The 16129-nt window shown below is 35.0% G+C and overlaps 1 protein-coding gene across 1 annotated transcript; it reads left to right on the forward strand.

The window, feature by feature from the left end:
- Nucleotides 1–9783: 9783 nt before the first annotated feature.
- LOC140829681 (cytochrome P450 CYP749A22-like) lies at nucleotides 9784–12232 on the forward strand. Its single transcript, XM_073192987.1, has 5 exons — nucleotides 9784–10246; nucleotides 10326–10549; nucleotides 10743–10975; nucleotides 11064–11439; nucleotides 11554–12232. The coding sequence occupies exons 1-5, from the start codon at nucleotides 9961–9963 to the stop codon at nucleotides 11980–11982; spliced, it is 1548 nt and encodes a 515-aa protein (XP_073049088.1). The 5' UTR covers nucleotides 9784–9960; the 3' UTR covers nucleotides 11983–12232.
- Nucleotides 12233–16129: the final 3897 nt, after the last annotated feature.

The following is a 16129-nucleotide window of genomic DNA, read 5'->3' on the forward strand; positions in this document are numbered from 1 at the left end:
TGATAACGATGTTGCCAATTTACACTTGGTTATCGCAGACGAAGTTTTGTCGAGTATCTCTGAGATAAAAACAACAAAAGTTATCTGGGATACTCTGACAAAGATGTACGAGATCAAGTCGCTATACAACATGATTTTTCTAAAGAGAAGGCTTTATACTCTTCGGATGGTGGAATCCTCATCGATGACCGACCATATCAATATACTAAATACTCTATTTGCCCAACTCACTTCCATAGGACATAAAATAGGGGAAAATGAACGTGTGGGGCTTCTACTTCAAAGTCTACCAGATTCATATGATCAACTTATCATCAACATTACCAACAATATTCTTATGGGCTTTCTAAGATTCGATGATTTCTTAACTGCGGTTCTTGGAGAAGAAACTGGCGCAAAAATAAGGAAGATAGGTTGGTAACATCGAAGCAGGCAGAGGCTTTGCCGATGATAAGAAGAAGATTTATGGACCGTGACTCTAGTAGGAGCCAAATGCGATGTCGATCAAAGTCAAGATGTAAGAAGAAAAATATTTACAGCTTTAAATGTGGCGGTAAAGGGTACTACAAGAAAGAGTGTACGTGTATCGACAAAAGTTCTCAAGGAAATGTGGCCAGTACTTCAGGCATTGGTTAAATATTATTCAGCGAAGCAATAACAGTTGCAGAAGGCAGACACAAATTTTGTGACACATGGATTATGGATTCAAGAGCGACGTGGCACATGACATCTCGGAGACAATGGTTTGATCATTATGAAGCAGTCTCAGGAGGATCTGTATTCATGATAAATGATCATGCCTTGGAAATCGTTGGGGTCGATACTATCCAAATTAAAATGTTTGATGGCAACATTCGGACCATACAGGAGGTACGACATGTGAAGGAACTAACTAAAAATATTTTGTCCTTGGGGCAATTGGATGATATCGGATGTAAAACCAGTATCGAGAATGGAATCATAAAAATATTGAAGGGTGCGCTTGTGGTTATGAAGGCGGAAAACGTTGCTGCAAATCTGTATGTACTTTTGGGAGAAACACACAAAGAGGCGGAACTAGTTGTTGCATCAATTGGTTCAGGAGAAGAATTAACAGTGTTATGGCATAGAAAGCTCGAGCATATGTCAGAACGAGGGTTGAAAATTCTCTCAGAACGGAAGCTGCTGCCGGGACTCACAAAAGTGTCACTACCTTTTTGTGAGCACTGTGTTACCAGTAAACAACACAGATTAAAGTTTGAAACTTCTACTGTCAGGAGCAAAAGCATATTAGAACTGATTTATTCGGATGTTTGGCAAGCACCGGTTGTATCCCTAGGAGGAGCAAGATACTTTGTCTCGTTCATTGATGATCTCTCTAGGAGATGTTGGGTGTATGCAATCAAGAAGAAATCAGATGTTTTCCAGATCTTCAAAGATTTCAATGCGCGGGTTGAACTTGATTCTGAAAAGAAAATCAAGTGTCTGAGGACTGACAATGGAGGAGAATATATCAGTGACGAATTTGACGCATATTGTCAACATGAAGGCATCAATAGGCAATTCACGACAGCTTACACACCTCAACAGAATGGAGTGGTGGAGCGGATGAATAGAACCTTGTTGGACAGAACAAGAGCTATGTTGAGGACTGCAGGTCTAGACAAATTATTTTTGGCGGAGTCAGTCAAAACCACTTGTTATATTATCTATCGTTCTCCTTCAGTGGCGATTGATCTGAAGACTCTGATGGAGATGTGGACCAGGAAGCCGACAGATTATTCTCATTTGCATACATTTGGAAGTCCTGTATACATTCTGTACAATGAGCAAGAAATATTGAAGTTGGATTCGAAATACAGAAAATGTATCTTTTTGGGTTATGCTGATGGAGTAAAGGGGTTTCACTTGTGGGATCCTGGAGTCTACAAGCTTGTCATCAACAAGGATGTTATCTTCGAGAAAGATAACGTAAAAAGAGACAAAGGCACACCAAATTCAGAAACTACTAATTTCAAGTGGAAAATAAAATGGACGAAGGCCAAGTTTCTTGTGAAGCAGTACTAGAGCACGAAGAACAAGAACATGTTGAGTCTGAAGTTTCCAATGTGAGGCAGTCAACTCGAGACAGAAGACCACCAGGTTGGCTTTCAGATTATGTCACTGAAAGTAACATTGCATATTGTCTATTATCAGATGATGGTGAGCCATCGAGTTTCCATGAGGCTACTCAAAGCTCAGATGTATCCTTGTGGATGATAGCAATGCAAGAAGAATTGGAGGTATTGGACAAGAATAAAACTTGGGATCTTGTTACACTACCACGAGGGAGGAAAGCCATTGGAAACAGATAGGTCTATAAGATCAATCTGTTGGAATTATTTTGTGGGCTCACATAATTTAATTAATTATACATGGACAAGCTATCTAATAAAAGACCCAATAAAGTGATCTAACTAATTATGGGTTTCCAAAGTATTAAATAAATTGGTATGGTCCACCTTATGTGTAGAAACCCAGCCCAATTAGGTCTTCTATGATGGGTTGAAGACTGCTAAGGCTATATAAGATTATAGTCCCCAAGGCACAGAGAATATAACATAGAATACATATGTCACACGTATTCGAGATCTCTCTCCTTCTCCCATCAAAGGCAAGAATAAGGTGGTCAATTCTCTGTTGTCTTGGAAGATCCATAACTCTGACGCTAGATCAATCAATGGATTCTGGTATGTGTTTACTGTTATTTATATTTTCTGATAATTCGACATGAATATCTGGCGTGTCGTGATATATGGATCTAATCACATGATTTCTAGATTTATTTTATTAAATCTCCAACAAGTGGTATCAGAGCCACGTTCATGTTAAATTATGAAAAAAAAAATTATTGATTGATCGAAACAAAAAAAATGTTTTATTCTCAGATTTGAGACGATTTTCTAGTCTATAAATTTTTTTTGATTCAGATATGATTTTTTCTTAAAATTTTATGAATTTTGGATTTGAATAAATTCATGTTCTTTGGATCTAGTTTTTTCGAATTTTACATCCAAAATTCAGATTAATTTTCGAATTAAAAAAAAAAATCGAAAATCGAAAATTCGAATTTTTAGAATTATGGATAGGCCGCCGGATTCAGGGCAAATCGGACGTTTTCCGACCAATTTCCGACGGCTAATTGTAGACACATTATATGATATTAAATTGTGTTAAATTTATGCGGAAAATGATCGGCCCAAAGGAAGCTCATTTTCTGGCCAAATTTTAGCACAAAATGTGTTACTAAATATGTGATAATTTTGGATTTATCCATGCATGCAACTGTCGGTCCAAAGAAAGGCATATTGTTGGCCGGATTTATTATCAATATTTAATAACCATGATGTTTTAGTAATAACCATGATGTTTTAGTGTATCACCTACAAATTGTTATTTTTGTTCAAAGACTAAATATCAATATTTTGCTAGGTAATTTTTTTTTATGGGCCCACCACCAGCATGCTTATATTTTGTAATTTATTTAATTTAAATATATGCATGTACTATATTGTGAGTTTTTTTTTTTGTTCTATTTTGTTATAGTATCTTCTATATCTGTCAATCTGAACAATATTCCAGTACTTAATGGCTCAAACTTCAAGAGATGGAAAGAGCATGTTATGATAGTTCTCGTTTGCATGGATTTGGACTATGCGCTAAGGGAAGATCGCCCCGCACTTTTGACCAGTTCAGGAACTGCTGATCAAAAGGGTTCTTTGGAAAAGTGGGAGCGATCAAATCGCATGAGTGTGATGATTATGAAACATTTCATTCCAAATACTATAAGGGTGCAATTCTTGAAGAAAATGATGCCAAAAAGTTCCTTACTCAAATAGCAGATCGTTTCGCTGCAAACGAAAAGGTCGAGACGAGTACTATTCTGAATAAACTTGTCTCAATGCGGTACAAAGAGAAAGGGAACATAAAGGAGTACATAATGGAAATGTCAAATCTTGTGACTCGACTAAAAGCATTCAAGTTGAAATTGTCGGAAGACATAGTCGTGTATTTAGTCTTGATCTCTCTGCCTGCGTAATTTAATCAATTCAAAATAAGTTATAATACCCAAAAGGAAAAGTGGACTTTGAATGAGCTTATTGCGCAGTGCGTTCAGGAGGAGGAGAGATTGAAACAAGATATGATTGAGTGCTCACTTGGCATCTAACTATCAAGGAAATTGCATCAATATGAAAAGAAAATGGAGCAATAAGGAAAGAAACTCTGTGACTTCACATCATATGGAGCAACAGAAACAAGATAAAGTGATCACTTGTTTCTTTTACAAAATGACTGATGGGCATGTGAATAAGGATTGTCCCAAATACGCCAATTGGCATGCAAAGAAAGAGTTGCCTAAGGAGCCGGTTGCCAACTAATGGTGAAAGATACATCTTATGGAAAATAAAACTGTTGGTGTTTTTTTCAATAGTTTTATTTAGGAACTAAGTTTTTTTATTTTGTGATATTTGAATTTGAAAAACGAAATTTGATTTTAGTTTCATGTTTAGACAAATCAAGTTTTTCCTTTATCCATGTGGTATTTTCAATTTTTCGAAATTCAAATATGTTTGGCATGAGTTCTTTGATTGATAAGCTTGATAAATTGAACATCAATATTTCAAATGACATTGACATTATGCATGCATGAAATTTTGAAATTAAATGCAAATTAATTTCGTATGTTGACTTTAGTGGGAGTGAGTAAATTGAAAAGTCAACATTGAGAATAATATATTGATGTTTATGTGTACATATGTGGTGGTATAAATTTTATCATGTGGTAATCTCATTCGGATTTATAGAGAATATTGTTTAGATATTGTGAGCTTCATTAGAATGTTGGGCAGATATTTAAGAAACCCGACATTGGATTATTAATCGGGTTATGCGGTACATAAAATATTTTATGCTCACACATCGGAAATCTGACATTTGGAAACAGTTGGATATTTGGACTCCGAATAAAGTTGCGGAATTTTATCACCGGTAATGATCATTGGTATGAGAAACCATTGAGGATCAATTGTGATAATAAAGCCGCTATGTTATATTTAAAGAACAACTGAAACTTGTCAAAGTCAAAAGATATTGACATGAAGTTTCTAGTTAGAAGGAAATAATTCAGAGTGGTTATGTGTCAATTGAGCATGTTATTGCAAACTATATAATTGCGGATGCGTTTGTCATGGGTTGGCCACCCAAGATTTTTTGGGCATGTGACACACATTGGTGTTGTCCATATAGTTAATATGCATGTACAGTGGGAGTTTGTATTCGGTTTGAGCATTCACTCATTTGACATGATTTAAGTTTCTGTACAGACTAAGGTTTATTTGAATTACTCTGAAATAAAGTGATGTCTTTCATAGCGGTTTAGCATTTGGTTGAAAGTCTGTTATTGGACTCTTTGAGTCATTAGGAGGATCAGTTGGGAAAACAGGTTTTATTCTGGGATCACATTTATGTATTTCCATGCTACACATCCATACTTGATCTATGTTATTGATTATGCTAATATTGTGATCATTGATGGGTCTAGTGATTTTAAATGTAGCGATGACTTCTTTGGTTCGATATTGGTATAATCGATAGACCAGATTGTTAAGGAATATTTTGGTTTAGATAGCAAGAGCTCAATCCAGTTTTTGTGATGCGATCCCGACCGCGAGATCTCTGATTTTGTCCCGATCTTTGAAACAAGTAATTTATAGGTGTGATAATCGCCTCTAGATCACGAGAACCTCCAAAGAACCCGTCCTTGGCAACCCTCGTGAAAGTCGATCGACAAACGGCACAAAAGATAAATCTTTTGATAAGTTTGATTTGATACAACGCAAAAGTTATAACGAAACTTAGGCTTGTGTTGAGAGAATTCTCAATGATAAAATATCATAAAAGATGAATAATAATCAATGTGTTTACAATGATGAAATTTTCGAGTATATATTGTCTCAAAATCAAAAGATATCAAATCTACTTGCCAAAATAATTAAAACTCTAAACTAGGAAAAATCTTCTCGCCAAAACGTATGGGACACGGATCCCGTGTATGCCTCCGGGTACGGGTCCGTGTATACTCGGGCAAAATACTCTCCAGCAAACAAAGGACACGGACCCCGTGTACAGGTCCGTGCATGGGTCCGTGTAGGCTCGGTTTTCTTCATTCTCGATTGTGATGGACACGGACCCCGTGTACAGGTCCGTGCATGGGTCCGTGTAGTCTCGGTCGACAAAAATGATGCTTGAATAATGTGTTGATATCCAAACATTCTCCCATGCGTCACGAGCCCTTCTTCCTTGATCATCACTCCTTGTAGTGCCTCTTTCAGCTTCCTTAGCCATCCTTTGAATGCCATGCCCGGCCAGATTCACATCATTTTGCATGTACAATATCCGGATAACTTATATGACCCAAGTGGGAGATTGTTGGAATTATTTTGTGGGCTCACATAATTTAATTAATTGTAAATGGACAAGCTATCTAATAAAGAACCCAATAAAGTGATCTAATTAATTATGGGTTTCCAAAGTATTAAATAAATTGGTATGATCCACCTTATGTGTAGAAACCCAGCCTAATTAGGTCTTCTATGATGGGTTGAAGACTGCTAAGGCTATATAAGGTTATGGTCCCCAAGGCACAGAGAATATAACATAGAATACATACGTCACATGTATTCGAGATCTCTCTCCTTCTCCCATCAAAGGCAAGAATAAGGTGGTCAATTCTCTGTTGTTTTGGAAGATCCATAACTCTGACGCTAGATCAATCAATGGATTCTGGTATGTGTTTACTGTTATTTATATTTTCTGATAATTCGACATGAATATCAGGCGTGTTGTGATATATGGATCTAATCACATGATTTCTAGATTTATTTTATTAAATCTCCAACACAAGCGTGATGGCAATAACCAAGTTGAGCGGTATCGTGCTAGATGTGTGGTAAAAGGGTATGCTCAGAAAGAAGACATTGACTTCAATGAGATATTTTCTCTTGTGGTTCTGCTTACAACATTCAGAGTGGTGCTGGAATTATGTGCGGTGTTTGACCTACATCTAGAACGACTAGATGTGAAAACGATATTTCTTCATAGAGATCTTGAAGAAGAAATCTATATGCTCCAGCCAGAAGATTTTGCGGAAAAAGGCAAAGAGAACTTGGTTTGTAGGTTGAAAAAATCTCTGTATGGTTTCATACAGGCACCGAGGTGTTGGTACAAGAGATTTGATTCCTATATCATGAGCCTTGGATACAACAGACTGAGTGCAGACCCTTATACGTATTTCAAGAGGTTTGGTGATGATTATATTATTTTGTTGTTGTATGTGGACGACATGTTGGTAGCAGGCCTCAACAAATATCAGGTCCAAGGATTGAAGGCACAGTTGGCTAGGAAATTTGATATGAAGGACTTGGGACCAGAAAATAAGATTCTAGGAATGCAAGTTAATCGATATAGAAGTAACATAAATATTTGGTTTTCCCAGAAAAATTATTTGAAGAAAGTCATGTAACGCTTCAACATGCAAGATAATATGCCAATATTGACCCCTCATCCTATTAACTTCAAGTTATCCTCTGAGGTGTGTCCTAGAAATGAAGCAGAGAAGATGGAGATGTCTCGAGTATCATATGCATCAGCAGTGGGAAGTTTGATGTTCGTCATGATCTGTACAAGATCGGATATTGCTCAAGCAGTGGAAGCAGTTAGTCGGTATATGATGAATCCTAGACGAGATCATTGAAGCACTGTTAAGAGGTTCCCTAGAAACATTAAGGGTACCTCGAATGCTGCATTATGTTACGGAGGATCAGATTTTACACTCAGGGGCTATGTCGATTCAGATTATGCTGGTGATCCTGATAAAAAGAAATCTACTACTGGTTATGTGTTTACACTTGCAGGGGAAGCTGTTAGCTGGGTTTCAAAAATGCAAACAGTTGTGCGTTATCTACGATGGAGGCAAAATACATGGCAGCTACACAAGCTTGCAAGGAGGCAATATAGATTAAAAGGTTATTGGAGGAAATCGGACACAAAAAAGATAATGTTCCTTTGTTTTGTGACAGTCAAAGTGTCTTGCACATCGCAAGGAATCCAGTCTTTCATTCCAGGACTAAACACATTGTAGTCCAATTTCACTTTGTATGAGAAGTAGTAGAGGAAGGAAGCGTGGATATGCAGAAGATCCATACAAAGAATAACATAGCTGATTTTCTGACCAAGCCAGTGAACACTGATAAGTTTGAGTGATGTAAATCCTCAAGTGGTCTAGCAGAAATGTAAGAAGGAATGAAAAGATTGAAAGGATGTGTGGAAATGTATTTGATTCTCAATCAAATCTCTAAGTGTGAGAAATGTCGGCAAATAAGAAATGCATTAAATGCATTTTCTGTGGTGATTAATTTTGCTGAATAACTGGGTTGGCAAAGTTGACATATTTGACGAGAAATGTTCAGACGGAAATAACGCGTTTTTTAACGCGTATTCACACGGACAAGGGGCTCTGTAAATATATCTCCCCCTTCATTCTTCGAGTTTTCTCTCATTTTATAGCATTTGAGTGCTTAGTTCTATAATATTTGTGAACTGTTTGTTCTCCTGTATTAGGAGAGTGCGTGTTCTCTTTGAAAACACAGTAAGTGAGTTGTAAACCACGAAATATTATAGTGGAATTCTTTTCATCTTGCTCGTGGTTTTTGCCCTAATAATTTTTAGGGGTTTTTCACATAAATCTCGGTGTCCAGTTTATTCTTTATTTTCGGGTTTTATTATCTCAAATTATCGCAAGTAAGACCAACAATCTTCATATTATCCTCAAATTTCTGGGCTTGGGCCTTATTGATTTCGGCTCTTTTTTTGTGCAAACACTAAGAAATTCTATTGAAACAGTTCGAATAATCTATTGTGAAAGTTGCCGAAATCATGACTTAGTTCGGTTTTAACAAACTCCGGTTCAGTCTCCACCAGCCAAGCTTTGAAGATCAAGCCAATTCAGAAAGTTGGCAGAAATTTCTTACCGTACAGGTTTGCCTATGAATGAACATGAGGTAGAATTCTTGGGAACCATATATATTCCTTGAGATTTTATCAGGCATCGTACCCGAATCGGGTTCGACCAAACTTTCTTGAACAATCCAAAAAGGGTTGACAGGTCTTGCAATTAGGGTAATTATCTATACAAAAGTAGTCATCACATTTTCTCGATTACTCTTGTTGTCACATATATCTCCCTCATGGATCAAGCTTAAGGATAAACTTATATAAAACAGAAATAATTGTACATTTGTAATAAATTAATTTGTCATGTTTTGGCTTCTTCCATCCATTCAAAGCTGTCACAGTCCAATATTATGCAATGAAATCTAGTGGTCCACAGAAAATGGAAGGCCTAAAGCAAGGATGAAAGGGGTGATTAATTTGTTAAATATATCGTGAGGAGGCTCGTGGCTTCATCGTAGAGGAAGAACTACTGAAATTTTTATTTGAAATGGTTTTTTCAAATGATGTCACCCTTTATTGTTCTTTATCATCGTTTGATCCATAATCTATTAAACAAGGGAAGATTTGTGAGGCACTTGAACTTTTTTAGTGAGAGATGGTAATCTGTAGTTTTCAAAGATGAAATACAATTCAAACCATGAAATCATTCTGAATCTTTGTACATCGGTCTCACATGATACCCACTCTTTTATTTAATATCAGGGCATTTGTCACCAAAACAGCGACCAATACCAAGATCGAAAAGTATGCTAATCTGCATTAGTTTAAAAAGTTCATAATGTTTCCTCAGACACTGAAAGAGTTTCTGAACTAGACGATAAATAAAAGTAAAGCCAAAGAGAGGATTGGACTAGTATCTTTGTTTCTGTTTTCACAAAATTCTGGCTGATATAAAAATAAATCATCTAGTAACTTTGCTGTTTGTGGAAAATGGCTCCAGTCGAAATTTTTGTGCTCGTTCTTTCGAGTGTTCTTTGCTTGTTCTTTCTTTTGAAAGTTGTTAGATTCCTCCGCAGAGTATGGTGGAATCCAATTCAGCTACAAGCATTCATGGCTTCACAGGGAATCAGAGGTCCATCTTATAGTTTTCCCCATGGAAGTACCAAGGAAGTATCCGACATCTTACACCGATCCATGGAAGCGACGTCTTCAGACATAACACATGATATATTTCGAAGAACTCAGCCTCATGTCTATACATGGATAAAAACATATGGTAAGGTCATGTTTTCGAACTTTTGTGTTGTTTTTTTGTCTGTCTCTCATGATTGCTCAGCAATGTTTATTGGTGAAAGGGATGAATTTTCTAAACTGGCATGGTTCGCAAGGCCAGTTGTTCGTCAGTGAACCGGAGCTTGTTAAAGAGATATTGATGAATAGAGAAGGCTTTTTTCCAAAAATGGACATGGAAGGATATGCAAAAAGATTGCTAGGGGAGGCACTAATTACTAATGAAGGTGAAAAATGGGAGAGGATAAGGAAACTAGCAAACCACACTTTTCATTCAGAAAGTCTAAAAGTAAGTCTTGCTTATTTCTCCATAATATCATATTTTGCCGGGTGGAGTGAAAGACTTTATAAGAGCGTTCACATTTTCTATTAATCATTTTCAAAACTCATTTCATGAGATCTAGCTTGTACTACCTCATTAGTTTAGTGCATGACAGTACTATCGAATATCAACGAAATCTGAAGTTGTGTTCTATGTTCAGAGGATGGTTCCGCAGATGAGTTCAAGTGTTTCCATGATGCTTGAAAACTGGAAAAATTACGATGGGAAGGAGATTGATGTGTTCAAGGAATTTGGACTGCTGACTGCTGAAGTGATATCAAGAACAGCGTTTGGGAGTAGTTACTTGGAAGGGAAGAATATATTTGAAATGGTGGCCGAATTAACTTCGACCACTGTCAGAAATGTAAATAAAATCAGATTCCCAGGCATCAGGTTTTTGCTCAGAGCTAAGAAATAGTCTCATACTAATCAAATTATTAGTGGGTTTTTCCTCTAACAGTTAGTTTGCTAAATTTTTCAGCCTGGTTTTTAAATCTGATGATGAAGTTGAAGCAGAGAATCTCGAAAAAAGGATAAAGGGTTCTATCATGGAGCTGGTAAAGAAGAGGGAAAGTTCACCAAATTCGGAATTGGGAGATTTTGGAAGTGATTATTTAGGCCAACTTGTGAAAATCAGGCATGAATCCGATGTAAAGAAACGAATCACAACCGAACAGATGATCGATGAGATCAAGGTAATATACGGTGCTGGACATCTTACTACCACGAGTCTTCTTGCTTGGTGCATCCTGCTTCTCGCGATACATGAAGACTGGCAAGAAAAGGCAAGAGAAGAGGTGAAGGAGACTCTTGGTTTCCACACACCGAATTCGGATGGCATTGCAAGATTAAGAACGGTAATCTGATTACAGCTAGAGCCTAAATCCAAACAACTAGTGTATTAGATCTCCGAAATGTGGGATCATAACAATTCTTGATGTTTTCTTTGAAAATTTTTATTTTTCTTGCAGATGAACCTGATCATAAACGAATGCCTCCGGCTTTATCCTCCAGCGCTTACACTGACAAGAAAAGCTTCAAAGAAAGTTAAACTAGGGAATCTGATTCTTCCTCGTAATATTAACATTTTCATCCCAATTTTAGCACTGCACCAGAATCCTCTAATCTGGGGAGAAGATGCTGAACTTTTCAAGCCAGAGAGATTCGCCGAAGGCGTTGCTAAAGCTACCAAAAACAACTCTGCGGCCTTTTTGCCATTTGGTATGGGGCCTCGAACTTGTGTAGGATTAAACTTCACAACCAATGAAGCCAAGATCGCGCTCTCAATGATCCTACAGCGATTCAAGTTCGTTATCTCTCCTAACTACGTCCACCAACCTGCAGAAATGTTTATTCTTACGCCAAAAAATGGTGTCAAAGTCATCCTCAAAGCACTTTAAAAGTAAATTAAACTACTACACTTTAGAGTACAATTTATCTGGTGTGCTGGTAAATTAAGGTATGTTCCCTCTCTATTGTTCTAAGAAGTAAACTTGTGTAATCAACAGTTCAACGTTGGAGAATAATACAAAGTCGCCGCAACTTCCCTCAGTCTGATCACATGAAAAACTTCCAAGAATGTCGATATGTTTTCTGAAATAGTGTGATTTTAGTCTAATGTTTTGTACTCGTCCCGTGTTTATGAGAAATATTTCTGTGCGACAATTCCAAGGGAAATATTTCCATGCAACAATTCCAGTAACATTCCATTCTAATTCAAGATGTTTAAAAAACAACCACACCAATAAAACCAACACGTAACAATCAATTGTGAGATTTTTTTCCCTTGGTTAAGCTGGGTTGAATAATAAATTATTATGTGATGATGCATGTATAATTTGACATGATAGGATAAAGTGACCATTATGGACACCTCAGATCTTGTGGAACACCAACATGATAAACGACAGAGAGTTGGCAGATTTGTCTTTCTATATATATTTTTGGATTTGAATCCTAACATAGTATTCGGTGATGTGCACTTTTTACACGAAATGATCAGTTGATTATCTCGTTTTCTATGACAATTTTTCAATTTTATCTAACGTGTGAGGTCCATCAAATGATAAACTGATCGTGTAAAAGTACACATAATCAGGTGATGTGTTTTCAGGCACAACGGAGGATCAAAATCTATACATTCTTAATTAGGGATTTGCCATCCTTGCCTAACTTCTTCCAAGATACATACACATATATAATTGGTCAAAAGTGCAAATTTACGGCATGTTTTTTTTTATTACACACTTTCTGTTATTTTCGTGCTATCATATGATTTCACAATTGGGAACAAACGAAAAACAACGAAATTAGGCCAATGTAACAAAATTCAGGCTCTTGCCGGATAAGCACTGTCGGCCACATTCTATAGCTAATTAAAAGGCGGACAAAATTCCTCATTTCATGCCCTATTAATCATACAATATTTAACTATATCTGTCACAAAATTGGTTACATAGAGTTGTATATGTATAGCAGAACAAAAAACCCATGTTTTATGGGACAAATGGAACTTGCTTGTTATGAATGGGCCGTCGTTTTCTAACCCAAGGATAATCCATCGTAAAATATTCTGATTCCTTGGACTCTTCTCTCCATTCACCTTTCTCTTTTGCATGCATCGCATTTTCTTGTCTCTTGCGTGGAGTGAGATTGTTACCTAAATAAATGTCACGCAATATACAATTTTACGAGAATCTAAAAAATGAAATGAATGTATTAAACATTATGCCAAAATTAATAAGGTGATATAGACTTCAAGTACATCGACTGATGTACGTATGAATCCAAAATTTTCGAAAAAAATGTGACTAAACGCGGGATTTTTTGCATTTACCTTCGCTATATTTAATGATCGAGAGCAAAAATGATAGGATGCTAGGTAAGTGTCAAAAACATTAAACATTGAGGAGATGGATGGAAAAAACCCGACTAAACGCATCTCAGGCTTTCTAAGAAGGTTATGGTTGATGGGAAATGAGGTGCCACTGAAACCATATCTGATGTGCACGAAGGGATACATATGAACAATAAACCCTAACCCTCTTACATTTCTAACGACTAAGGATTTTACGCCAAATGATATCCAACTAGGCCGGGAAATGGTAAACTTGATGAAAAAATAAGAAGATTTTTTCCTTACCCGAAGAAGCTTCAGTCTTCAAGTTCTTGTTGTTTGGGAAAACATTTTTGTCAGCAAATCCTTTAACCAGTACCGCATCTTCACTGAGTTTTAGTTTTCTTGGCAGTGAAGAAGCTGTACTGTACTCGGCACCATTTTGGTAAAGAACTTTGTGCAGATGTACTTCATCGGAGGCGCAGTGCACAAGCATGAAACAAAATGCAGCCAAAAGGCTTAACAATTCCATAGTTCCCTATGATAAAGTTTTTCTTAGACGAAAGCTTATATAAGGCAATGGAAGCTAGCTAGCTTACAATCTTTTATATATATATATATATATATATATATATATATATATATATATATATATATATATATATATATATTGGAAGTAGTGGTATCTTTAGTAAGAAATGCAAGAGAACATACACAAAACACAAAATTCAGAGTCCCAAAATAAGTACACAAAAAACCCTTATTTTTATACTACACTTTTTAGGAATCATCAAAACTTTGAATTGACTTTGTGTGCCCGATGGGAACTGGTGCTTATTTGTATATTTATATTATATTATGATGGTAAACTTTATATTTTCGAGAAAATTTTGGTTAGGGTATGTTTAGTTGGATTGATTAGGTTTTGATGAGATTATATAGATAAATAATATTATATTTTTAAAAAATATATGAGTAGGATGTTGAATAGTATTGGATCAATAATTTTTTTATTTTGATTGCTTAAATTTGAGATAAAAATGATAAAATTATATTAATATCCTTTTCAATAATTACTAAAAATAAATAAATAAATAAATAAGGCAAAAATTTGTGTGAGACGGTCCCACGTGTCGTATTTTGTAAAACGGATATCTTATTTGGGTAATCCATAAAAAAATATTATTATTTTTTATGATAAGAGTATTACTTTTTATTGTGAATATCGACAAGGTTGACCAGTCTCATAGATAAAGATTCGTGAGACCGTCTCAAAGAGACTCACTCATAAATAAAGATATAAAAGATAATATTTTAATTTTGTATTAAAATATTTTAATATATTTAGGATAAATAATAAGATAATTAATTGATACCTAAAATTGCAACTAAACATTTGATGGTATTGACATCAAAGCAACCAAACGTAACCTAAGAAATTTACTATTAGGAAAGTCTTCGTTGTAAGCTAAGGGGAACTATGTTCGTATGTTGTTTCTAGTCAAAGGATGCAAGTCTAAGTTCACATGAGAATTTGTTTTCCAAACATAAATTATATAATAATATTGCATCAAATGGCGTATATAATAAAAAAGTTGCATGTGGGATAGTGATATTCCATTGAAATCTACAAGTAGCTACATTTGTCAATCAACCTGAGATAGGAAAAGTAGGGTTGGTAGGACAGTTGATAGCTGTACTTGTTGTTCAATTTAAATATAAATACCAATTTTTAAATATAGTAATTATTCAATGTCTCTTGTGACACGATCTCACGAATCTTTATCTGTGATACGAATCAATCACATCGATATTCACAATAAAAAGTAATACTCTATGGCTATGTTTGGTAGTTATGATAAGGGAGTGATTATTTAATAATCATTCTCTTATCTCGCGTTTGGTTCGTTTTTTTATTATTCTATAGGTCCTTGATTATGATTGAAAGTCCACGCTATTAATGTTATTTGTGTGATTAAATATCACTCTTCAAAGGGGGTGATAATTAATAATTTTTGAATAGTGATCATGATAAGATTGTATATTGACCATAATACCCTTAAATTATTTTCTTCAATATAATATGAAAATTAAATTTAGTGAAAATTTAATAATTAATATAATATTTAAATTTTTATTATATTTTTTTATAAATTAATTTCATATATTTTAATTATTTTAATCATTTTAAAAAAAATAAATTGTAATGCAAATCTATCTTAAATTAAATTATTATAAATTTTTAATCTTGTTAATTAATTTTTTTATGAAAATAAATATTTTTTCAATTCTAATTTATTTTTTTAATTACTTAAATTAATTTTAATAAATGTAAATTATAATTATAAATATTTAGTTATCTATCCAATTATTTTAAGAATATATATTTAATTAGTATTTGGAGCATTTTGGTCATTACAATAAAATTTACAAAATTAATCCATCATTTTAAAATCATACCAAACAACATGTTTTTTATCACACCATACTATTAATCCATATATCTCATTTTTTAATCACTCTAATTATTAATCATTTACTTATCCTATTACACGTACCAAACGGAGTCTTAGCATAAAAAATAATATTTTTTTATGAATGACCCAAATAAGATATCTATCTCACAAAATATGATCTGTGAGACCGTCTCACACAAGTTTTTTCTTTTATCTCAAAATGTCATTTCTGATCAACAACTTGCATTATTCCTA

This window comes from Primulina eburnea, chromosome 4, assembly GCF_022965805.1.
Source record: "Primulina eburnea isolate SZY01 chromosome 4, ASM2296580v1, whole genome shotgun sequence".
NCBI lineage: Eukaryota > Viridiplantae > Streptophyta > Magnoliopsida > Lamiales > Gesneriaceae > Primulina > Primulina eburnea.